The 23,462-nt window shown below is 70.3% G+C and overlaps 4 protein-coding genes across 9 annotated transcripts; 3 read left to right on the top strand and 1 right to left on the bottom strand.

Moving 5' to 3' along the window:
• Window positions 1-615: 615 nt before the first annotated feature.
• Window positions 616-7,126, bottom strand: RBMS2 (RNA binding motif single stranded interacting protein 2). Of its 3 annotated transcripts, none has more exons than XM_069806454.1 (13): window positions 6,923-7,126; window positions 5,338-5,486; window positions 5,162-5,220; window positions 4,991-5,082; window positions 4,722-4,873; window positions 4,445-4,524; window positions 4,261-4,370; window positions 4,096-4,142; window positions 3,919-4,012; window positions 3,767-3,814; window positions 3,191-3,298; window positions 3,028-3,105; window positions 616-2,930 (listed from the first exon to the last, which is right to left on the bottom strand). In XM_069806454.1, exons 1-13 carry the CDS (start codon window positions 6,986-6,988, stop codon window positions 2,850-2,852), a joined length of 1,164 nt encoding a protein of 387 aa, XP_069662555.1. In that variant the 5' UTR covers window positions 6,989-7,126; the 3' UTR covers window positions 616-2,849. The 3 variants fall into 3 exon arrangements, with proteins under 3 accessions (XP_069662555.1, XP_069662554.1, XP_069662553.1); XM_069806453.1 differs by having other exon boundaries at window positions 4,722-4,879; window positions 5,338-5,483; window positions 6,923-7,121; XM_069806452.1 differs by having other exon boundaries at window positions 4,722-4,879; window positions 6,923-7,102.
• Window positions 7,127-8,133: 1,007 nt separating this feature from the next.
• LOC138689854 (aquaporin-2-like) lies at window positions 8,134-12,074 on the top strand. Its single transcript, XM_069806450.1, has 5 exons — window positions 8,134-9,173; window positions 9,818-10,138; window positions 10,209-10,361; window positions 10,442-10,522; window positions 11,004-12,074. Exons 1-5 carry the CDS (start codon window positions 9,159-9,161, stop codon window positions 11,211-11,213), a joined length of 780 nt encoding a protein of 259 aa, XP_069662551.1. The 5' UTR covers window positions 8,134-9,158; the 3' UTR covers window positions 11,214-12,074.
• A 59-nt stretch (window positions 12,075-12,133) lies between these two features.
• Window positions 12,134-14,248, top strand: MIP (major intrinsic protein of lens fiber). Its single transcript, XM_069806560.1, has 4 exons — window positions 12,134-12,652; window positions 13,070-13,234; window positions 13,349-13,429; window positions 13,833-14,248. The coding sequence occupies exons 1-4, from the start codon at window positions 12,293-12,295 to the stop codon at window positions 14,013-14,015; spliced, it is 789 nt and encodes a 262-aa protein (XP_069662661.1). The 5' UTR covers window positions 12,134-12,292; the 3' UTR covers window positions 14,016-14,248.
• A 460-nt stretch (window positions 14,249-14,708) lies between these two features.
• TIMELESS (timeless circadian regulator) lies at window positions 14,709-22,831 on the top strand. Of its 4 annotated transcripts, none has more exons than XM_069806447.1 (30): window positions 14,709-14,830; window positions 15,150-15,280; window positions 15,351-15,504; window positions 15,600-15,714; window positions 15,793-15,855; window positions 15,967-16,068; window positions 16,163-16,318; window positions 16,395-16,528; window positions 16,611-16,698; window positions 16,789-16,965; window positions 17,042-17,259; window positions 17,339-17,442; window positions 17,522-17,691; window positions 17,771-17,896; window positions 17,973-18,124; window positions 18,203-18,300; window positions 18,380-18,491; window positions 18,565-18,766; window positions 18,857-19,008; window positions 19,080-19,165; window positions 19,255-19,378; window positions 19,466-19,548; window positions 19,633-19,775; window positions 19,852-20,020; window positions 20,099-20,167; window positions 20,242-20,360; window positions 20,437-20,581; window positions 20,673-20,709; window positions 20,844-20,935; window positions 21,820-22,831. In XM_069806447.1, the coding sequence occupies exons 2-30, from the start codon at window positions 15,184-15,186 to the stop codon at window positions 22,806-22,808; spliced, it is 4,476 nt and encodes a 1,491-aa protein (XP_069662548.1). In that variant the 5' UTR covers window positions 14,709-14,830; window positions 15,150-15,183; the 3' UTR covers window positions 22,809-22,831. The 4 variants fall into 4 exon arrangements, with proteins under 4 accessions (XP_069662548.1, XP_069662547.1, XP_069662550.1 ...); XM_069806446.1 differs by having other exon boundaries at window positions 20,670-20,709; XM_069806449.1 differs by lacking the exon at window positions 21,820-22,831 and adding an exon at window positions 21,161-21,549.
• Window positions 22,832-23,462: the final 631 nt, after the last annotated feature.

The raw sequence follows: 23,462 nt of genomic DNA, 5'->3' as shown, positions 1-23,462 counted from the left end.
TGGGCAGCCAGGGAGGGGGCTAGGACACACCCCCCCGCAGCCCCCCCGGCCAGGATATTACGGGTACTCGCTCTGGGGGTTCAGCGGCCGGCGGGGCCGTGGGGGGGCCCCGGGCGCGTCCCCCCCCCCCCCCCCGGTCCCACAGAGCACTGAAAACAACTCACCTACCTGGGCAGGAGGGGGCCCCGGCTGCGCCCCCTGCCCCCCCCGTCTCTCAAAGTAGCCTTTTTTCTATCAGATAACCTCAGAAACTTTTTATTTTATTTTATTTTTTTGCTTTGAAATAAGAGGTGGATTTGAAGTCTATTTGAACTGACTTTATATTACGCATAAATATTTATATTTTATCTAAATAACTGCGCTGTAACAAACTTTTTTTGTGGTTTGTTTTTTAGTAATGTTTCGGATCCGTCAGGTTTTTTTCCGTCGTGGGAAAGTTTTCGGGAGTCTCCGTATCGTTCTCGTGTTCGTTCAGTTGAAATCCCCACCCTCACCCCCGCCCCTGGTTTGACACCCCTCTACCCCTGCACCCCCAAAGGCCCCCCTACCCACGGCCGGTGCCCACCCCCTGCAGCCCCTGCCGGGCCTGGGGTGGGGGGGGCCAGGGCCGTTTCTCTTTGCCCCCCCAGCCCTGGTGCCCCCCGGCCAGGGGCAGCGGTGTCGCCGGGAGCATCGTGTCGTCCCCCCCCCCAGCTGCGGCCCCTTCCAGCTCACCGGCCGCCTTTTCTATAACCAGCCGTGTCGTTTTAGTGACTTTTTGATAATGTACAGGTTTTGTGAATTTAAATTTATTTCTTTCTATATTTTTAGGACCAATCTCATTTTTAATAAGGTTTAAAGGAGGAAAGGCAGACTCTAGCCCTCCTCTCCGTTGCCTGTTGATGTCCCCACGAGCTGTAGGACCCCGCGTGTCGCGTTCGAGAATAAACAACTCACGTTTGATAGACACATGCTGGTCTGAACCCTCTGTGGGAGCGGGGGGCTATGGGGGGGGCTTGGGCTGGGGGGCAGACCCGGGCTGTGGGGTGCTGCAGGGACCCTTGAGCCGAAGGGGGATGCTTTGGGGGACCCTGAGCTGCAGGGGGACTGTGAGGACTCTCCCCTTGCTCCCCCCCACCCTCCATCTCCCCACATGACGAGTCATTTGCTTTTCTTGCCTTTTTATTTAAAAACAAAAAAAACCAAAACCTCGAAGGGGGGGGCTGTTTGGGGGGTGGGGGCCGAGCGCGGAAGCAGGAGGAAGAAATACAAAACTAGAAACCTCTCGAGATTTTAAAAAAAAGCAACTTAAAAACCTGTACAAAATGCGCTACGTATAAATTAAAGGGGGGGCAGGAGGGGGCCGGGGGGGGGCCTCGGCTTTCTCCTCTGCAGCTCAGGCCCCCCAGGGCCAGTGGGACCTCGACACTCAGTCCCCCCCGGCAGCAGGGTGGGGGCTCAGCATGGGGGTCCCAGGGCCCCCAGGCCCCCAGGAAGGGGGAATGGGGCTGCCTGTGGGTCTCCCTCTTTGGTTCCTTCCTTGGGGGGGTCTGTGCCCCCCGACCAAAGGGGCCATGCCCGGGGTGGGGGGGGCCGGGCAGTAGCAGCAACAGGAGAGGTGGGTGATGGCTGGAAACCGGGGGGGGGGGTGGCGTCACCCCAGGCAGGGGGCAAAGGGCCGCAGCCCCCTGCCCCCCCAGGCCTGGGCTGAGCATGCACCGAGCTGTGGGGTGAGGTAGATGTGTGGCAGGGGGTCCCCGCTGCCCCGAGGTGGGGGGGGGCCCTCAGCCCCAGGGGGGGGACGCTGGGGACTCCGCTGCACTGGCGGGACTGGAAGAACCGGGAGGCCCTGGGCAGAGCTGGGGCGGGGGGGGGGCACAGCTGGCCCCAAAGCTGGAAGCAAGTAGGGGGGGGACTGCCCGCCCCACAGAGGGGGGCGGACAGACGGACGGACCCACAGCGGGGGCTCATGAAGCCGGGGGGGCCCGGGCAGCTCAGGCCCCCCCCCCGCGACTCCCTCAATCTTTGGTTGCAAGAGCCGCCCCCGCGGGACCCCCTGATTGTCGCTGTGTGGGGTGGGGGCTGGGGGGGGGGGCAGCGTGGGGGCCGGGGCCGCGGCACCCCCGGGCGCGGGGACTCTAAAGTGCCTGGTTGACCCTCGGGGCGCCCGTTGCCCGTGGAAGCGGGGGTGGGAGGGGGGGGTTATTGCACTTGTCCTGCCCCCCCCGGGCCGGGGCGGGGGGGGCAGCATGCAGAGCCCCGGCCCGCGCCCACGGGGGCAGGAATGGCTGCGGCAGGGGCGGGGTGGGGAGGGGGTGCAGCACCCCCGGCCCTGCGGGGGGGCTGGTGCCCGGAGACTGGACCCCACAGGGGCGGGGGGGTGGGGGGGGTCCGTCATTGCCCCCCGACCCGGTCCCCGACCCGGGGGCACCAGCCGGACTGGGCAGCAGAAGGCACGGGGGCACCGCGGCTGGGGCGGGGGCTGGCGGGGCCGCGGGCCCTTGGAAGCACGAGGGGGGCAGCCGGGGACCCCCGGCCCCCCCGGGGCGGCATTTATCTCTTTTTTTTTTTTTTTCCCCTATTTTTTTTTTCTTTTAGTTTTTTAGAAAATGCGGGAGGAAAAAAAGCCCTCCGAGGGGGGGGGGGAGAGACAGCTGCCCGTCCGGGGGGGCAGCGAGACACTGTGGGAGCAGCGGGACCCCCAGCACAGGGACCCTCCTGGGTTCGGGGACCCCTGGCCGGGGCACAGCTCCTTCCCGAGGCGGCGGCAGCGGCGACGGCGGGGGGGGGCAGCGCCGGGCAGAGGTCCCGGCCCAGCCCCTCCCGGCAGCCGGCAGGTGCCAGGTCCCTCGGGCCGGCCCCCCCCGCCGCTACTTGGGGTAGGGGTAGGGGAAGGCGCCGGGCTCGGACGGCGACTCGATGGGGCCGTGGGTCGGGGCAGCGCTGCCGTCCTGCGGGGAGGCATTAGCAGATCCGGCCCCCCCCCCAATCCCCTGTGTGCCCCCCCCCCCGGCTCCCCGCTGCACCCCCTGGTCCCCCAGCACTCACCTCCAGCGGGAGAGCAGGCGGCACCGGTGGGTACGGCGGGATGAAGGCTCCGGGGACAGCGGTGGCAGCGGGTACGTACTGGGGAGAGCGTCATCGTCAGTGGGGTGGGGTGGGGGGGTCCAGGGCCACTAGTGGGGGGGCCAAAGAGGGGGGGGGGTCTTACCGTGCCGGCGCTGCCCAGCGAGAGGTGGCCGAGCTGCTGGGCCAGGGGGGCCACCACAGAAGGCTGGAGGGGGACGGCGTGGTCCACAGCGGGGGCCAGCACCGCGCCCTGCACGTCTCCGTCAGCCCGGGGAACGGGGGGGATGCCCGGGGCCGGGGGACATGGGGGGGAGCGCGTGGGGGGGACACACCAGTGAGACATGGGGACCAGGGCCGCGGGGACGCACGGGGACACTTGGGGCTGCAGGGACCCCGCTCCGTGGCCGGGGGACACATGGGGCACGGGACAGCAGGGACACGGGGCGGGGGGACAGGGAGACCCAGGGCGTGGGGCAGGGTGGGGCCGTGGGGCGGGGTTATGGTCACAGTGGGTGGGGCATGTCTAAAATGGGTGTGGCCGTGGCCACAGTGGGAGGGGCATGTCCAAAGTGGGCATGGTCGCTACCACGGCAGGCGGGGCATGTTCGAAGTGGGCGTGGTATTGCTGCAGTAGCTGGTGGTGGGGATGCTGTCAGGGACTGGCAGGTGTGGGTGGGGCAGTGGGCGGGGCTCCCACACCCACTCCACCCATGCTCACCGTGGGCTGCACGAGGTAGGACTGGTGCATCCAGGCGGGGCCGTGGACCTGTGGCAGCAGCCAGGTGGAAGCGGGTGGGGGCTCCCCCGAGCACCCCACCCCCTCCTCCCTCCATGAAGACCCCCCCCTCCCCCAGCCCTGTCCCCCCGTACCTGGTAGGAGGAGACAGGGGAGGGCAGGTAGGGGGCCAGGGCTGTAGGGGCAATCATCCGGCTGGGGGCCAGGCCGTAGGGCGCCGGGTAGAACCTGCGGGGCAGGGCGTCAGGGGCGGGGGGACGTGGCCGGCAGCCCCCGCCCCGCCAGGGCGTGGGGGGTCCTGGGACACCCACCCATTCTGCAGCGCTGTCGCAGGGTCATAGGCCAAGGTCACGGTGCCCTGGAGGGTGCAAAGGGGTCAGTGCTGCGCCGTGGCCCCTCCAGCAGCCATGGGGTCTGACCCCCCGGCAGGACCCCTTCCCCATGCCCCCCCCCCGCACCCCCGGCCCCCCTCTCACCGCATCGCCATCCCGGGCCCAGGCTCTTCCATTGGGCACGAACTTGCCCTGGCTCTGCCGCTTCTTCTGACCCCCATCCGCGAACTTGCAGAGCAGCGGGTCCGGGGGGGCTGCAGGGAGGGGCCGTCAGCACCGCTGGCCGGCCCCCGGCCCCCCCCAGTCCCTCGGGACCCCTCCAGCCCACCTGGCACCCCTGGGGGCGTCTTGATGTACTTCCCATTGAAGTGGGTGATGACGGCCTCGCACTTCTCCGTGGACTCCATCCTGGGGGGAGCAGGGCTGGGGCGGGGGCCGTACACGGGGCCTTCCCGGCTGCCCCCGGCCCCGTGTGGCCCCCCCCCCCAGCCCCATGCAGCCCCCCCCCTAGCTCTGTGCAACCCCAAGCACCCCCCCAGCCCCATGCGTTGCCCCATGCACCCCTCGGCCCGCAGCAGAGCCCCCTTGGCCCCCCCCCGCCATACCGTGCGAAGCCCACGCCGCGGCTGGCCCCGTGGGGGTCCCGCAGGATGCGGGTCGAGACCACCTGCCCGAAGGGCTTCAGCAGCGCCTCCAGCTCCTGCTCGTCCACCCCCAGCGGCAGGTTCGAGATGTAGAGGTTGGTGGGGTCCTGCTCCTGTTGCTGGGGGGAGGGGGGGGGTTAGGGGGCCGGCTAGGCCCCCTGGTGCACGGCAGGGGTCCCCAGGGGCTCTGGGTGTCATGGGGGGGGCGGGCCTGAAGGGCCATGCCATACCTTGGCCATCTGGGCCTGCACCCCACTGGCCTTCAGCGCCGTCACGGCCTTCTGGGCCGCCGTGGGGCTGTCGAAGTCAACAAAGCCGTAGCCTGGGGATGGGGGGCCAGGGGTGAGAGGGGCCCTCAGAGCCCCCCCAGCCCCCCCCCTCGACCCCGCGGCCCCTCCAACCTTTGCACTTGTTGGTCGTCTTGTCCAGGATGGCTTTGGTGGAGACAATCTTCCCGTAGCTGGGGGGGAAGGGGGAGTCAGTGCCTGGCAGGGCCCCCAGCCCCCCCGTGGGGGGGCCCTGGGCTGGGGGCAGCAGGGACCCCAGCGCCCCGGGGGGTTGTCTCAGCCCCACTCACGGCTGGCAGAGCTTGACGAGGTCCTGGTCTGTGGTGCCAGGGTGCAGCCCCCGGATGTAGAGGTTGGTCTTGCTGAGCTGATCCGTGGCCCCCCCGGCGGGGCTGGGGCTGGGGGGGCCCAGTGGCTGCGCCGGCGGCACATAGGGCTGCTGGGGGACAGGGGTCAGCGCCTGCCGCGGCTTTACGGCAGCCCCCCCCAGATCCCGGTCCCCCAGGGGACACGCATGCGGATGCAGTGAGGGCGTCCAAAGCCCCCGATGGGGCCCAGGGACAGATCCTGCCTGTCCTGGGGCTCCCCCCCGGCCACAGGACCCCCCGGTCTGACACGGCCCCGGGGTCAGCACTCGTCCCCAGGGCCCCTGGGCTGGAGGCGGCGCCGGCTGGGAAACCTCGGGCCTGATGTCAACGTGCAAAAATGAATCACCCGCAGCCGCCCCCATGCCCTGGCCCCCCCCAGTCCCTGTCCCCCTCCCTGGGTCCTCGTCCCACCCCATCCCCAGGGTGGCCCCATGTCCCCCTGGCTCCCCACCCCGGTGTCCCCCCAAATCCAGGCTCTGCTGCAGCTTGGGGTGTCCATCCCCAGGTCCTGGCTGGGGGTGCCAGGGGTGACACCCCCCCCCCCCCGTTCACCAGGGACATGGCTGGGGGTCACCCACCCATGTGGGGTCCCCTGGCCAAGACCCACAGACACCCCCCAGCACAAGCGAGCACGGCTGTGCACACGCGTGGGGGCGCACACGCATGTGGGTGTGCACGCTGCACACAAGCGTGCATGGTTCACAAGCGTGTGCACTGCCCCCCCTTCCGCGTGTGTAAGCATGTCCCAGGACTGATCCATGTCCGTGGGGGGGGCACACATGTGAGAGCCTGCCCGGGCCCTGGGGGGGCTGTCACCCCATGGCAGGGGCACAGCCGGGCACAGAGGTCTGTGCTCGCACAGGACAGACGTGTGCGTGTTGCACACGCGTGTGCAAGCGTGGACAGGTGCCTGGGGGGGCCCACCCCACCCTGTGTGGGGCCACATAACCTCTCGCCCCCACCCGGGGGTCTGTACTGTGCCTGGGGCCAAGGCGTGGAGTGACCACAGCCCCCCCCCCGCCCCGGGGAGGGAAACTGAGGCACGGGGTGGGTGGGCAGGACCCCCACCCCCCCACCCCAGGCCCGGGCCGGGGGGGGGGCCGTGGCTCACTCGGGTGTCCCGCTCTGACCCCTGTCCCGGTGGGGGTGGTTCCCAGGTGTCCCCCCGACCACCCCGAGGACCCTGGCGCCCGTGTCGTCCCCCCCCCCCCAGCTCCGTCCTCTCCCCGCTGCCCAGGCCTGTGCCGCCCCCTCACCCCCACCCCACCACGGCCAACCCCCCCGGGGAAGGCACGGGGGCCGCCACGGCGTGTCGTCCCCCCCCACCCCCGCTCCTCCCTCCGCGGCGGGGAGGGGGGGGGAACACCCAGGACGGGGGTCCCGCGGCCCCACCACGGCCAAGGGCCGGGCCCGACGGCGGGCGGGCGGCCCGGGGGAGGGAGGGAGGGTGTGGGGACGACGACGGGACCGGTGGGAGGGGGGAGCCGCCCCCCCCCCCAGCCTCTACCTTCTTGCCGCTCTTGTTGTAGGCGAAGGCGGGGAGGCCGGAGCGCGGTTGCACCGAGAGCAGCATTTTCCCGAGCGCGAGGGGCCGGGGCGGGCCGGGAGCCAGGCGGGCCCGCGCCTGACGTCACGCCCGGGAGCCAGCCTGGAATCTGGGCTGGCACCGCGCACGCCGGGTCCTAACGCCGGGGACGGCCCCGCTCCGGTGGGGGTGCACCGGGCCGGTTTTCCACACACCCCCCTCCACTCCACTCTACTTCCACTCCGGGCTGCGGGGCAGGCGGCTTCTCGCGGGGGCGGACACCGCACACCGTGGGCCGCCTGGTGAGACGCCCCCCCCACCCCCCGGTGCTGCCCCTCGCCCCGCCGCAGGGAGGGACTCCCCCCCCCCCCGGCCCCGGCTGGACGTTGCCCCGGTGCCCCAGCCACGCCGTGGCGGGAGTGTGTGTGTGTGCGTGACACCGGGGGAACCTCCCGTCCCCCACAGCCGGGCCTGTCCGCCATGCCGGCGTCAACCGTGGGTTCGCTCGGCCCCGAACGCCCCGGGAAGCGACGGTGGCGTGGGGGGGGGGGGGGGGGAGGGGGCTGCAGTCTGGGGGCTGGACCCAGGCCCGCCGCTGCCGGGGGTGTCACTGCCCGCCCGGGGATGGGCTGCAGCGGCCCCAGAGGCCTTGGCACCGCGGGGCCGGTGGCGGCTGGTGCGCGCCGGCCCGTAACGCGCGGTTCCTTTAAGGGCGGCTCGTTCAAGGCTCCGAAGCCCCGCCCCTGCCGCCATTACCCCTCGGCGGGGCAGTCGCCCCGCCCCGCGCCGCCCGCACCATGGGCGCGGCCATTTTGGAGCCGCCGGTCACGTGCCGTGCCCCACCCCACCCCACCCCGCCCGCCGCCGCCGCCGCCGCCGCCGCCTGCCCGTCAGGCGGGGCCGCCATCTTGGCACCTCCCTCCCCCGCCGCGTGACTCCGGCTGGCTCCGCCCCGTAGCTGAGGGCGGGCAGGGCGCCGCCATCTTGGCGCTTCGCGTCCGTCCCCCTCCCCCCTCCCCGCGGCGGTGGGGTGGCGTTCCGCGGAGCGGGACGGGGGAGTCGGGGGGTTCCTCCCGGGAAAGGGGGACCTGGGGGACACCGGGGTCTCCTGAGGGGTCTGTAGGGGAGGACGTGGGATCCTGGGCCACCCGAGGGGGGGACTGTGGGGCAGGATGGGGGCCCTGCAGGGCAGGGGCAGACCTGGGGGTCCCCAGAGATTCCGGGCGGGGAATACAGCGTCCCCGAGGTGTTCTGTCAGGGGCAGGACGCGGGGTCCCACAGAGGTTCGTGGGGCAGGAGAAGGGGTGTCACCCTCCGGCCAGCCTAGGGGCAGGACGAGGGGTCCTGGCCCAGCCTGGCACAAGCTCAGCCGGGGGGGGGCCGGGAGAGTGCGGAGGGAGCGAAGGGGTTGGGGGAGCCGCTGTTCCCCTGCTCCACACAACCCCCCACAAACCAGCCCCGTCTGCCGGGGCGCAGGGACCGCGTGGGCCCCACTCCGCGTCCACACGTCTGCCGGCGGGGCCGGCCTGGCCCCATTGTGGCAGCCCTCGGCGCGGATTGTTCTGGCTCTTTGCAGGGCGTCAGCAGGGAACGGGGCCCCCCGCATGCCCCGTGCTGAGCCAGGCCCTTCGGCACCGACCCCGCTGACTCACCCCACGTGCGGGGATGGGCTGCTGAGCTGGCAGGGACGCGGGCGAACGGCTCCCTGCGGGCTGGGGGGCAGAAGGGCACCCCCCGCCCCAGCCCTCTCCTGCTGCCCCGCTGGGGACTGGCACAACGTTTGGGGGGGGGGGTTGCTGGTTCTGGGCTCTCATCCCTGGTGTGTGAGCAGGGCTGGCTATGGGGGTGCCCCCCCTCTCTGCAGGCAGGCACCTCTCCCCCCCCCCCCCCCCCCCCCCCCCGCTGGTCCCCTCAGCCTTTCATCCCTGCCTTTCATCTCTCACCCGGGGATGGAGCGCTGGTCGTCGTGGCAACACCCCAAAGTGTTCCAGCTCGTTGCCATGGCACCCAGAGATGCTCTGAGCCCAATCCCAGGACCCCTGCAGCCCCCTGAGGGTCCTGCCCCATTTTCAGCCCCCCCTCCTGCACCCCAGGGGTGCCTTGTGCCAAGCATGGGGCCTTCCCTCCGCACAGCCGGGGGGTTGGCAGGGCCGGGGGGGGTAGGAGGTGCCCCTGCCCCAGGTACCCTCTGCGCTGTCCTCAGCCCCGCAGCTGCGCCATGGCCATCGGGGAGGTAAGGCCCTGCAAGCTGCGCTGCCCTGGCCCCTTCCCCTTCGGCCCCCTGGTCGCCCCCAGAGCCATGGCCCTGGGGTCCCTCTCTGCTGGGGGGGGTGGGTGAACAGCCCCTTAACTCATGGGGACCCCCCCCAGTCTGTCATCTCAGCACCCAGCCCTCGCACCCCAGCCCGTAGCCCTGGCACAGGGGTCCCTGTGTGCCCCCCGCCATGGTCCCCGGCCCTCCTGTGGCTCCTGCCCCCACCTCTGTGACCGTAACCCCCTGTAGCCACGGCACCCATCTCTGTTGCCGTGGTGCACCTCATTGCCATGGTGCCCCAGTTGCCGTGGTGACCCTTTTGCCAAGGTGCCCCATTGCCAAGACGCCACCACCACCACAGCACCCGGTTGCTGAGGCATCCTCTTGCCGTGGCACCCCATCACCGTGGTACCCAGTTGCTGAGGGATCCCATCACCGTGGCACCCCATCACCGAGATGCCGGTCGCTGAGGCATCCTGTTGCCACGGCACCCCATCACTGAGGTCCCCCATTGCCACAACACCCCATCACCAAGGCACTCTGTCACCATATCACCCCATCACTGTGGCACCTGGTCCCTGCGGTGCCTGCTGGGGTGACACCCGCCTGCCCTGTGCCCCCAGGAGCTGCGGAGCGGGTGCTTCTGGCGGGGGGTGCTGGCGGAGGCATCGGCGACGCTCATCTTCGTGGGGGTGGTACTGGGTGCCTCGGCAGCCCCCGGGCCCCTGGCACCAGCACTGGCCGGGGGGCTGGCGGCTGGGGCGCTGGCCTGTACCCTCGGGGCACCCCAGGCCAACCCGGCACTCACGCTGGCCCTGCTCTGCACCCGCAAGCTGGGTGCCCTGCGCGGGGCCGCCGGGCTCCTGGCCCAGTGTGCTGGAGCCGTGCTGGCCTCCGCCGCTGCCCGCCTGGTGCTGCCGGACGACGCCAGCCTCACCACCAGGGTGAGTGTCCCTGTCCCCCTGTCTGTCCCAGTGACGGTGACGGCGTGCTGAGCCTGGGTTGTTGTGGCAGGTGAGTGCGGCGGGGACGGTGAGGCAGGCGCTGGCCTGGGAGACCTTCGCCACCTTCCAGCTAGCTCTGGTTGCCTTTGCTGCTGCTGACCGGGCAGCCCCCCAGGGTGGGCTGGCCCTGGGCAGCGCTGTGGCTGCTGGCACCCTGGCCGCGGTAAGGACCCCCACCTGCCTACCCCCATGCCGGGGCTTCTGGCCCCCACCCCGGCCAGCCCTGACCCCCCTCTCCCACAGGGGCCGTTCTCGGGGGGCAGCATGAACCCGGCACGCTCTCTGGGACCGGCCATCGTCACTGGCGTCTGGGATGACCATTGGGTGAGTCAGCAGCACCCCCAGGTCCCCCCTAGAGACCCCAATGTGGGGATGGGTGCCCCCAGCTGCAGCGTGGGACCCCCCACAGTCCTGTCTTCACCCCAGGACAGGGTTCTCTGGCTCTTCCCTTTGTTTGGATAGGTCCCCCAGTTCCCCCCAGGACAGGTCATCCTCAGCTGCATCCCCAGTTTGGGTCCTCCTGCTCCCTCCATCACAGGATGGGTCCCTCTCAGTACCCATCCTTGGGATGGGCCCCTCCTGGTCCCCCCATCCCAAACGTGTGATCCCCCCACAGCTCCCCATGCCTGGAGCAGGTTCCTCCAGTCAGTCCCCATCACTGTTGTGGGGTCCCTGGTCCCCCCATCCCTTGAGCAGTGCCTAGCATCCCCCCAGCAGCCCCTAACCCCATGTTCCCCTGTCCCTGGGGCACCCCGACCCTGTGTGAGTCCCCCGGACCAGCCCTGACACATGCCCCCCCCCCCAGGTGTACTGGCTGGGGCCGGTGCTGGGTGCGGTGCTGGCTGGGCTCTCCTACGAGTTCGTCTTCGCCCCCGGTGCCTCCCGGGAGAAACTGGGCGCCTGCCTCGCCTGCCGGGACGTGGCGCTGGTAGAGACCACCAGCCTGTCCCCCTCCTCGCCCGCTGCCCGCGGCCCCCTGGCCCCCCCAGCTGAGCAGGGCCAGGGCACAGCCTGAGCCCTCCCCCAGCCCCCCAGCTCTGACCCAGCCCACGGGAGGTGGCACGTGGGCCCCGATGCCGGGTCCCTGCCAGCCCCCCAGCCCAGCATCCTCCGTGGGGGACCCAGGGCATGGTGCCCCCCCCGGCAGGATAGGGGGGGCCCATGCACAGATGGCTCCAGCCCCCCCCCCTCCCCCCCAGGGGGATTAAAGGTGGCTTTGGGTCAGAGGTGGGTGCAGAGTGTTGCTGTGGGGGACGGGGGGGTCTTGACGCTGCAAGACCCCTGTCCTGCACCCTCAGGGCATGGGAGCACCCCGATGCCGGGGTCCTTCCCCACGCCCCACTCGGGGCTGTGCCCCCTCCCCAGCTCCCCCAGGCGGGTGCCCCCTCCCAGCGGCCCTGCAGCGAGGGTGGGGGCCGGGACCCCCCGTCCGCCCCGTCCCGTGCCGGGGTGCTGAGCGCAGCAAAGCCCTTTGTCGCAGCCTCTGCAGCCCCGGCAGATTTCTGCGGGCGCCAATGGCCGAGCCTGGCCCTAATCCCCCCGGCCGGGGAATTAGCGCCCGCTAAGCCGGGCTGAATAACCCTCCCGCAGACAACAGGGCTGGGGCGGGGGGAGCCCCCGCGGCCCCCAACGGGGCTGGCCCGGGGGGGGCACCCAGGCTCCCCACCCTGTGTAGGGCTGGGGGAGCCTGGCTCCCAGCAGGGTCACCCCAATGTGTCCCCAAAACATGTGTGAGGGGGGTAGGGGGGTGTCTCAGCGTTGCCCCCAGCCCCCCAGCACGGTGGTCCCCCAAAACCCGCAGAGGGCACCTATGCGTCAGGGCCCCCCACCAAGCAAGGCTGCCCCAGAGATGGGGGATGCAGCTCTGGGAGGGTCCCCGCTATCCTGGGGGTGCGGGGTTGCCCCGGGGGGGGCCGGGGGGGGTGTCCCTTGTCGCGTGTCACCCGTCCCCCACACCGGGCAGCGAAGTGGTTAACGGGGGGTGGCAGCGGTGGGATCCCACCCCCGGGGCCGGCCCGGGGGGGCCTTATAAAGGTGGGCACGGGCGGCCCCCGGGGAGGGGAGCGGGGCCGTGGAGGGCAGCGGGGCTAGGCCATGCGGGAGCTGCGCTCATCCTCCTTCTGGAGGGCTGTCCTGGCCGAATTCCTGGGTAGCCTCCTCTATGCCCTGCTGGGGTTGGGGGCCTCCCTGCGCTGGGCCCCGGGCCCCCCCAGCGTCTTGGGGGCCGCCCTGGCCTTCGGGCTGGCCCAGGCCACCCTGGTGCAGGCGCTGGGCCACGTCAGCGGGGGCCACGTCAACCCGGCCATCACCCTGGCCTTCCTGCTGGCCTCGCAGCTCTCCCTGCCCCGCGCCCTGGGCTACCTCCTGGCCCAGCTGCTGGGTGCACTGGCAGGGGCTGGCGTGCTCTACGGGGTGACACCGGCCCCCGTCCGTGGCACCCTTGGCCTCAGCGCGGTGAGTGGGGTCAAGGGGGGCTGGGGGTGCTTGGGGTGCTTGCGGGGTTGGGGTGCCATGGGGCAGGGAAGGGGGGGGAGTTGGGGCTCAAGGAGGTATTTTGGGGTTTGGGGTACCATGGGGCTGTAACAGGAGATTGCGAGGTGCAGGGATGGTTTGGAGTGCTGAGGGGCTGGGAGGGGCTGATGGCGGGTTAGGGGGTCCAGGAGGTGCTTGGGGTTTTGGGGTGGTATGGGGCAGTAAGGGGTATCCAGGAGGTGTTTGGGGTAAGGTGGGGCTGGGGATTGAGGGGGGGGGTGACAGCCAGGGCAGCGGGGGGTTTGGGGTGCTGGGGGAATGGGGGACCACCTCTGTGGGGTGCGGGGTGCTGGCTGCCAGCTGGCGGCAGGCAGGGTGCTGAGCTCCCTCCCGGCGCAGCTGCACCCCGGCGTGGGCCCGGGCCAAGGCACCGTAGTGGAGCTGCTCCTGACTGCCCAGTTCGTCCTCTGCGTCTTCGCCAGCTTCGACGACCGCCACGACGGGCGCCCGGGCTCAGCTGCCCTGCCCGTCGGCTTCTCCCTCGCCCTCGGCCACCTCTTCGGGGTAAGGGTGGCCGTGGGGACCCTCCTGCCGTGACCCCGGTGGCTGGGGGGGGCAGGTCCGGGACCGCAGGGGGGGCCAGCCGGCTGGCACCCCACCTCCCCGTCCTCCCCGCAGATCCACTACACAGGCGCTGGCATGAACCCCGCGCGCTCCTTCGCCCCCGCTGTCATCACCCGCAACTTCACCAACCACTGGGTAAGTAAGTGGGGCAGGGGGGCCCCCCCATCCCGCTCCAGGCCCTCCCCGGGCCCTCCCCACTTGTCCCGGTCCTGCCCCAGCCACGCTGTCCCCACTGAGGGGGTCCGGCTGCCGGACCCACCCTGGTGACAGCAGCACCCCAGGGTGCTGGGGGGGCTGTGCAGACGGGGTGCAAGGAGCCCCCAGCCCCGCTGCCCCCCAATATCTCGTGGGGACACCCCCCCCACGCTGGGAGGTGGGTCCCCCGCAGCTCAGCCGGACCCCCGCAGGGATGGGTGGGTGGGTGCCGTGGCCCGGGGGGGCTGGGGGGACTCCTCCGGCCACGCCGGCCCCCGGGGGGGGGGGTGTGGGTGCCCCAGCCGCCCCGGGGGTGCCGGTGCCCACGCCGCCCCCCCCGCAGGTGTACTGGGCGGGCCCGCTGCTGGGCGCGGCGCTGGGCGCGGTGCTGTACGAGTTCGCGCTGTGTCCGCGGCCCCGCAGCCTGGCCGAGCGCCTGGCCGCCCTCAAGGGAGAGCCCCCCGCCGCCGAGCCGCCGCCCGAGCCGCCGGCCGAGCCGCTGGAGCTGAAGACGCAGGGCCTGTAGGCCGGGACCGGCCCCCCCCGCGCCCGCCCGCTGCTTTGCTGTGACGGGGCCGCCGCGGTGCGTGTGGTGCGTGTGTGTGCGGCGCGGCGGGCGGCGGCGGCAGCGAAGACGACGACGACGGCGGCGGCGGAGCCCCGCTGCCGGGACCCGGCCTGGCCTGGCCGGGGTCGCCCGTACCGGGCCGGGGGCCGCCCCGCCCCGCCGCGGCGGGAGTTCTGTGTTCGGTGAATTAAACCTGCTCTTTTATTTTGGTAACCGCTCGCGGCCGTGCCCGGCGCCGGGATGGGGGAAGACACCGGGGAAGGGGGGGGGGGGGGAACCGGGGCCCGAGCCGGGCCCGCATCGTCCCGGTAACCACGCGGGGGCTGACGGGAGGCGCCCCCCGCAGCCGCCCGTTCCCGCGCCCTCAGGGGAAGCCCCGCCCAGCGCCGCCGCGGGGGAGGGGCTGTGCCCCAGCCAGAGATGCACTTAAAAGGGCAATGCCGCGCATGTGCGCTCTTCCCCCCCCCCCCCCCCATCCCCGCAGGGTGACCCGCGGGCGGAGTCCGCGCAGCGCCACCGTGCGGGGGACCGGGTGCCGTGCCCGTGAGGAGGGGGCTGCGGGACACCGCGCCGCCAGTCCCCTGCCCGTGGGGGGCGACGGGAGGGGCGGGGAGGCGAGAGGCCCACCGGGTCTTTTCGGGAGGGAGTTACCGCTTGAAGCCCGCGGGCAGGGCGGGGCCTCTGGCCGCGGGAACTGGGGCGGTTGTGTAACGCCGCCCCCGCCCCGGTTCCCGGGGCGCTCGGCCGCGAGGGCGGTGGAGACGGGGCAGGCGGTGAGCGCGGGGGACCGGGGCCGGCGGGTGCTCCGGTATCGGGGGGGGGAACGCGGACGGGCTGGTGCCCGGGGAGCTGGGGGTGGCGGGGGGACCGGGACCGACCCACGCTCCGGTATCGAGTGGGGGAGACGCGGCCGGCTGGTGCCCCGGGAAGGGGAATCGCCCGTGGTGCCCCTGTCCCGGGAACCACGGCACCGGGATCGGCTGGGGCACCGGGAAGGGGTGGGGGATTCCTGAAGCTGGCGGGTGTCTCGGTACCGGCTGGAGGGGTCCGGGCGGAGGCCCCAGCACGGTGAGGCTGACGGCCGTCCCGCAGAAGGCTCCCGGTCCCCAGCGCCCCGCCGCGGTGCATGGACTGGTACATGATGAACTGCGAGCTGCTGGCCACCTGCAGCGCCTTGGGCTACCTGGAAGGGGACGTCTACCACCGGGAGCCCGACTGCCTGGGTAGGTGGGGTGGCGGGGGGTGGTGGGGGACTGGGGGCGGCGGGGGCTTAACGGCCCCGTCCCCTCCAAGAGAGCGTCAAGGACCTGATCCGATACCTGCGCCATGAGGACGAGACCCGGGATGTCCGGCAGCAGCTGGGGGCAGCCCAGATCCTGCAGAATGATCTCCTGCCCATCCTGGTCCAGTACCCGCAGGACAAGGTGCTCTTCGATGCTGTCGTCAGGTATTGAGGGGGCAGGTTCGGGGGCCAGGGGGTGGCCCTGCGGGGGCTCCCCATAGAGTGGTGGTCCCACGTGCCCCCGCTCTGCCCGCTCGCAGGCTGATGGTGAACCTGACGCAGCCAGCTCTGCTCTGCTTTGGCAAAGTGCCACCGGATGCCACCTCCCGGCACCACTTTCTCCAGGTCCTGTCCTACCTCCAGGCCTACAAAGAGGTGAGTCTGCCCGGGGAGGGGCCTCTGGGCAGGGGGCTCTGCCCATAAGCCCCCTCGCTCACGCAGGGGTTTCTGCAGGCTTTCGCCAGTGAGAAAGTTTTTGGGGTGCTTAGCGAGAAGCTCTACAACCTGCTGCAGCTGGTGAGTCCTGTGTCCCTGCACGGCTCCCAGGGACTGTGGCTCCATCCCTGCTGAGGGGGGCCGGGGTCCCTGTGGGTGCTGTGGGGAGCCCTCACGGCTCCATTGCCCCAGGACTGGGAGCAGCGGCAGGAGGAGGACACGCTGCTGATTGAGAGGATCTTGCTGTTGGTGCGCAATGTGCTGCATGTCCCCCCGGACCCCACGGAGGAGCAGGTACCGGGACAGGACCCTTCCCTGGGTACCTGGCAGGTCTGGGGCTGTGGTGGCTCCCTGGGGACCCCAACACCGTGCCTGCCGTCGCCCCCAGGGTGTGGACGGCGATGCCAGCGTGCACGACCGGGTGCTGTGGGCGCTGCACATCAGCGGGATGGACGACCTGCTCAAGTTCCTGGCCAGCGCCCAGGGGGAGCAGCAATGGGCCCTGCATGTCCTGGAGATCATCTCCCTCATGTTCCGTGACCAGGTGAGCTGCGGTGGGGGGCAGTGGGGCAGGGGACCCCCTCAGAGCCCCCCTGCAACACTGATGTCACTGCCCACAGAGCCCGGAGGAGCTGGCGGCGCTGGGCCAGGGGCAGGCGGCCACCGAGCACGGGGGGGACACGCAGGAGCTGGAGACCCTGCGGCAGCGGGAGCTGGCGGAGAGGAGGGCCCGAGCGCTGCAGCGCCCGTCCAGGTGAGGAGGGGGGGGACTCTGTGGTGGGGCTGGGACCCCTGTGGCGGGGCAGGCACGCTCAGCCCATGTCCTTCTGCCCCAGGCACTCCCGTTTTGGTGGCTCCTACGTCCTGCAGGGCCTGAAGGCAATCGGGGATCGGGACGTCGTCTTCCACAAGGGGCTGCACAACGTGAGCATGGGGACGGGGATGTGATGGGGGGGGCATGGGGATGATGACATGGGGGTGTAAGTCTGGCTGCTCCATGTTTGTCCCCCGCAGCTGAAGAGCTACAGCCACGACTTGGGCAAGGAGACACGGCGGGTGCCGCGGCGGCGTCAGGCTGCCCCCGAGGCCGAGCCCCCCCGCCGCTCTGCCCGCAATGTCCGGCTCTTCCTGCGCCACTTCTGCCAGGACTTCCTGGAGGGCTGCTACAACCGCCTGATGCTGCTGGTCAAGGTGAAGGGCTGGGAGGGCTGTGACCCCGTCCCCGGGCTGCGGGAACCTGACTGAGCCCCCCTCCCACCGCCCCCAGGACCAGCTGGTGCGGGAGAAGGCTCAGCAGCACGACGAGACCTACTACCTGTGGGCCACCGCCTTCTTCATGGCCTTCAACCGCCACCGGGGCTTCCGCCCTGAGCTGGTGTCGGAGACGGTGGGCGTCCGCGCCTTCCACTTCATCGAGCAGAACCTCACCACCTATTACGAGATGGCATTGATGGACAAGAAGGAGGCGGTGACCTGGGCCCACAGGTGGGTGCTTGGGACCCCCACTGGGTTCCTGGGACCCCCCCCGGGTGCAGGACCCTGCCTTGACGCTGCCCGTCCCCAGGATGCACCTGGCCCTGAAGGCATATCAGGAGCTGCTGCGGACGGTGCAGGAGATGGACCGGTCCCCTGAGCAGGCTGTGCGGGACAGCAGCCAGGTCATCAAGAGTGAGTCCGTCTGTCCCTCCACCCGTCCCTGGAAGGGGTCCAACCCCAGCCCCTCCCCGGCTGACCCTTTCCTCCCCAGGCAACATTTTTTACCTGATGGAGTACCGGGAGCTCTTCCTCGCCCTCTTCCGCAAGTTCGACGAGACCAAGCAGCCACGCAGCTTCTTGCGGGATCTGGTGGAGACGGCCCATCTCTTCCTTCGCATGCTGGAGCATTTCTGCCGGGGCCGTGCCAGCCTGGTGGTGCAGGTAGGATGTGGCTGCCCTGCCAGCAGGGTCCGCTGGGGGGGGTCAGTCAGCCCCTCCTGACCCAGTCCTTGCCCCCCAGAGCAAACGTGTGCGGAGAAGGAAAAAGCCGCGGACGCCTGCAGCCATTGCCCCGCAGCCGCCCAGCACCGAGGAGCTGGAGGAGCTGTGGGCAGGATTGGACCCGCAGATCCAGGCCTGCCTGCAGGTAGGGGGAAGGATCCGGCCCCGCGGGGAGCGCTGGGTGTCTTGGCAGGGCGTAGGGTCACAGTGTCCTGCCCCAGGGCGAGGTGCCCCTCCCCGAGGACGTGGTGCCCTTCGACGCTGCCTCGGAGATGCCGGTGGAGGAGCAGCGCACAGAGGCTCTGCTGCGGATCCAGGGGTGCCTGCGGGATGCCCAAGTCCCCCAGGCCCTGCGGCTGCTCCGCTCTGCCAGGTACCGGCGCTGCAATTCCCATCCTGCACCCTGGCAGGGGTGCGGGGACACGGTGCCAGCCTGTCCCCCTCTCCCCAGGGATGTCTGGCCCGAAGGGGATGTGTTCGGACCCCCTGATGCAGGACCACCCGAGGAGACCCGGCTGCTGCAGGAGATCCTCTTCGCTCCCCTGCCCTGTGAGACTCTAGCTGGTGGCACCGGGAATGTCGGGCACTGGGCTGGAGTGCTCGGGCCCTCAGCACTGTCCCACCACAGGGCATGCACCTCCCGAGGCCGAGGAGCTGGAGGAAGAGGAGGATGAGGAAGAGGACGAAGAGACCATGCAGGTGTCAGAGAAGGAGTTCAACTTCCTCGACTACCTGAAACGGTGAGAGGGGACGGAGGGGAAGGGGCGGTCCTGCTCACTGGGGCGGCCCTGCTCACCGGAGCTGCTGGGGCAGGTTCGCCTGTCCCCCTGTGGTCCGGGCACTCGTGCTGCTGCTGCGGGGGTATGCCCGCAACAGCCCCCGCACCAACCACTGCGCTGCTCGTCTGCTGCACCGCCTGGCCCGCGACCTGCACATGGAGGCCCTGCTCTTCCAGCTCTCTCTCTTCGCCCTCTTCCACCGCCTCCTCAATGACCCCGCTGCCAGCGCACATCAGGTCAGCTGGGGACTGGCTCCCCCCGAGCCCCCTGGGGAGGAGTCTGTCCCCGGTGTCCCCCAGCCCCGCTCTCCCTCACTCCGCCTGCAGGAGCTGGTGGCATTGGCCAAGTTCGTCCTGGGCAAGTTCTTTGCGCTGGCAGCCACCAACAAGAAAGCCTTTGTGGAGCTGCTCTTCTGGAAGAGCCCGGCGGCTGTCCGCGAGATGACCGAGGGCTACAGCTCCCTGCGGGAGGGAGAGGGGTGAGTGGGGACAGGGAGGGGGCTGCTGCCCTCTCCTCACCTCCCCTCACCTCCTCTCTGCCTCTGTCCAGGGCTGGCAGGAGCCGGGTCCCCCCGTGGACCCCCCAAGAGGAGCAGGAGCTGCGGGAGCTGTACTGGAAGTACAAGGAGGTGGAAGGTACCAGGGCTCCCTGGGGTGGGGGGGCAACGGGACCCCCATGGGGGGCAGCAGGGGCGCTCCGTCTCTGCAGCCTCCCACTCTCGCAGGTGAGGACATCATCGCCGCCATCCTGGCCCATCTCCCAGCACCCGGCCGGACACGGAGGCAGGTGGTGAAGCAGCTGGTGCGGCTGGGGCTAGCCAGCAGTGTCAAGGACTTCCCGCGGGAGAGGTGGGTCGGGGACCCCTGCGGGGGACCCCTGGGCTGGGGGGGCTGCCTCACCCTGGGGCAGGGACTGACAGCTGTGCCCCCCTCCAGGAAGGGCACCCACCTCGTGTTATGGACACAGGAGCAGGAGGAGGAGCTGACGCGGCTCTTCGAGGAGTTCCAGGGCTCAGAGGGTGAGCAGGGCTGGGGCAGGCACCCCCCCTCTAGCCCCCTGCAGCCCCCCGGAGCCCCCTGCCCTGATCCCCCCTTCCCTGCAGATGTCCTGGGGAACATCATGAAGCACCTAACAGCACGACGGTCACGGGCTCGCGTGGTGGAGAAGCTGCTGGGGCTGGGGCTGGTGTCGGAGCGCAAGGAGCTGTACAAGAAACGACGGAGGAAGGGCCACGGCCCCGGGCCGGTACGGGGGGGGCTGGGAGGAGTGCCCACTGGGTGCTGCCCCAACACAGGCACCCTAACACCGCTGGTCCCTGCAGGGTGCGGCAGGTGCCCCAGTGGTGCCAGCCCAGGACAGCTCGGCAGAGGACAGGGACAGTGAGGAAGAGGAGGAGGAGGAGGATGAAGCGGAAGAAGGCCCCATGGAGGGTCACTGGGTGCCCGAGGAAGGGGCTGGGCAGGGCCTGGCACATCGTCTGCATCAGGAAGGTGAGTTGAGTGCCTCTGAGCCTCCCGGTCAGGCTCGGCTCCGGGGCTGTATCCTGTCTCACCCTCCCCTGTCCCCAGGCCTGGCCGGGCCCCTGCAGTGGCTGGAGAACTGCCTGAGGAGGACAGCTGGGGACCGCGAGGAAGACGGTGAGCAGGTGGGGTGCTGGGGTGGGGGCCAGGGTGGGGGCCAGGGCCGGGCTGTGATGGTGGTCTCGGCCCAGGAGTGTCCCACCCGGTGCCGCTAGTGCCGCTCTCAGAGGAGAATGAGGATGCCATGGAGGACCGGCGCTTCCGGGCCCTGCTGCGGCGGCTGGGGCTCCGGCCCCCCGCCAACGAGCAGGTGAGGTCCCTGTCCCTGTCCCTGTTCCCATCCTCTTGCTCCTGGCACAGCCCTACAGCCTCTCCCCTCTGCCCAGGAATCCTTCTGGCGTATCCCGGCTGCCCTCACCCCCCAGCAGCTCTGTCGTGCAGCCGCCTCCATCGCCCACTACAGTCCTGACCCCCCAGGGTACCCCAAGGGGCTGCTGGAGCCACCCAGGTGCCCCCAGGACCCCACTCCAGGTGAGGGGCTGGGCTGGGGGTGTGGGAGCCAGGCTGGGATCCCCCAGCCGTGGGGCTGGTCCTCAGCCCTTCTTCTTGTGCCCGTCAGCAGAGCAACCACCGGCAGGGCTGGGATCGGACTCGGAGAGGTGAGAATGGGCTCCCGTGCACAGGTCCTGACGCTGGGGGGGGGTTCCTCTCCCTGCCTGGGGAGGGGATCTGCACCCCTGGGTTCTCACAGTGCAGGGTTGAGTAGTACCAACCTCTGTCCCCACTGTTGCAGCGAGGAGCCTGTCCCTGTCCCCAGCCTGGTGCAGCTGGGCACCAAGAGACGACGGGAGCTCAACAGCGAGGATGAGGATGATGGGAGCTCAGGTGGGTTCGGTCTCTCCGGGGAGCGGGGGGTTCTTCCCCTGTGGTGCTCTGGGTGTCACCAGCAGCAGTGCAACGGGGAGCTGCTGGGTCACGGTTGACCTGTCCCTGGCCCCTTTGCCACATCCCTGGTGCTGGGGAGACAGTGGGGGGACAGGGGTGTACCCTCACTCCCTGTACCCCCTGGCTGGGGGGGCTCAGCCCCCTCCCCGCTCCTTCCACCCACAGGCGCAGAGCCGGCCCCTGCAGCCCCCCGTGCCGAGGAGGCCGAGGCCAAGGACCTGGAGCCCCTGGGGAGGCGGAAGCGCATCCGCCGTGTAGAGGAGGAGGAGGATTGAGGGGGCTCCCTCTGTGCCCAGGGCCTGGGTTGTTTAGTGGGTTTTCTGCAGGTTTCAAAGCTGTTTTTAAGGGTGCTGCAAAAACAGGCGCTGGCTCTCCCCCCTGTTCCCTTCCCCGGTATCTGTCCTGGTGTCTCCATTGCCCTGTTTTACCCCGAACTCCCTCTTTTTCCTCAGCTGTATTGGTTTTGTGGTTTTTGTTTGTGGTTTTTTTTTTTTTCCCTAACACCTTTTAAATCTGTAAAGAGACCAAATAAATAAATGCAGCTCTTGCCCTTGCCTGGTATGTGGGTCTGGGGGCTGGGTCCCTGGGGGTGCGAGCTGCCCTGTCCCCAGGGAGTGCCCTGTCCCTGTCCTTGGGGATGGAGCCAGCCCCTGTGTGTCGCAACACCTGATAACGGCGTCTATAAAGGGGCTGCAGGGGTGGCAGCTGCAGCGGCCGGACAGGGCAGGGGACACACCGGCGTTGCCAAACAGGTGAGCTGGGGCACTGGGGGTCTGCGGCCATGGGGGGCTGATGGGGCTCTATCCCTTCTCCTGCCTCCACAGGCCATCCTCGAGCTGCCACCATGCCCCGGGCTCTGCTCTTCCTCCTCCTCCTCCTCCTCCTCAGCCTGGGGGGTAGCGTCCTCTCCACCGTCCCCCCTGTCCCCCCCATCCTCGGTGCCAATGACCGGGCCACGGCGCGGGCACTGCTGATGCAGCTGGCGGAACACATCCGACCGCGGGCTCTGCCGGAGCAGGGGTTCTCGTGCCAGGACCTGCGCCCCGAAGTCCTGCCCGGCTTCGCCCAGCTCCCGCCGCTGCCCCGCGCCCTGGCCCGTGCTGCCATGGCCCTGGCGCTGAGCGGGGCTGCCTGCGAGACCCAGGCTGAGGCGGAGGTGCTGGGGTTGTCCCGGGAGCTGGGACCCCCAAAAGCAGCGGCACTGCTTCAGGGGCTGGCGCAGCTGCGGAGCGCCCCGGCCCCCGAGGCCCTGTCCTTCCTCCTCCTCAGCATAGTGCGGCCGCGGGGGTCTGCCGCAGCCCCTGTCCGGCTCCAGGGCCCCACGACCGGCACCCACCCCACCTCATCCAGGCCGCCGGCCACGGGACCCTCGGCCGAGGGGGTCCGGGTGCTCCTGGGGGCCAGGGCCTGTGCTTGGCTGCCTGCGTGCCACCGTGCTGTCCAGCACCAGTCCCGGCGCCGGCGGGAGGATGAGGACACCTGCAATCCACCGGGGGAGCAGGAGGCCCACAGGGTGCTGGAGTGGGTGCCGGGTGTCAGCATTTTCTACAACCTGGGCACTAGCCTCTATTATGCCTTCCAGGGCTGCGAGGCCCTGGCCTCCACGCGGGCTCTGGAGGTCGCCGAGGACCTGGGCTACGCCGGCCTGGCCGCTCTCACTGCCGGCGCCGGTGGCCCCGTGGCCCTGGGGCTGCAGCTGGGGCTGCAGCCAGGGCTCAAGGCTGGGGTGCGGGCACTCATCAACTACTTCACCTCGGATGGGGACCCCCCGCCAGCCCCCACTGCCCACAGCGGCCATGTCCTCATCATCTGAATAAAGGCCCCGTGTGGTGGCTGGTTCTGGGTCCCTGTCCCTGTCTGAGGGGGGCTGGTGTAAGATCGATTTGGGACTGCCCTGCCCTGCGGCATGGGGACCTTGGCACTGCGGGTAGACTTTGCCTGAGCCACGTGGTGGCAGCTGGCCTGTCCCTGTCTCTGTCCTGCCCAGTGTGCCCTGTCCGTCTTGCCTGGCTCTGGCTCCTGCAGCCCTGTCCCTATAGCCCAGCCCTGTCTCTGCCCTACAGCCTGTCCCCATGGCCTGTCCCTGTCCCTATGGCCCCAGCCCCAGCCCTGTGATCCCAGCCCTGTCCTCACAACCTGTCCTGGTCCCCATGGTGCTGTGTCTATACCCACAGCCTGTCCCTACAGCCTGGTCCTGTCCCTATGGCCCCATCCCTGTCTCCACAGTCTGTCCTCATCCCAACAGCTGCATAGCCTGTCCCCATGGGCTGTCCCCACAGCCTGTCCCTGTCCCCACGGCCTGTCCCTGTCCCCATGACTCTGTGCCCCTGTCCCCATGGCCTGTCCCTGTCCCCACGGCTCTGTGTCCCTGTCCCCATGGCTCTGTGCCCCTGTCCCCATGGCTCTGTGTCCCTGTCCCCACGGCCTGTCCCTGTCCCCACGGCTCTGTGTCCCTGTCCCCATGGCT

Source organism: Haliaeetus albicilla, chromosome 18 (assembly GCF_947461875.1).
Source record: "Haliaeetus albicilla chromosome 18, bHalAlb1.1, whole genome shotgun sequence".
Lineage (NCBI taxonomy): Eukaryota > Metazoa > Chordata > Aves > Accipitriformes > Accipitridae > Haliaeetus > Haliaeetus albicilla.
This window is presented reverse-complemented; position numbering and strand designations above follow the sequence as displayed.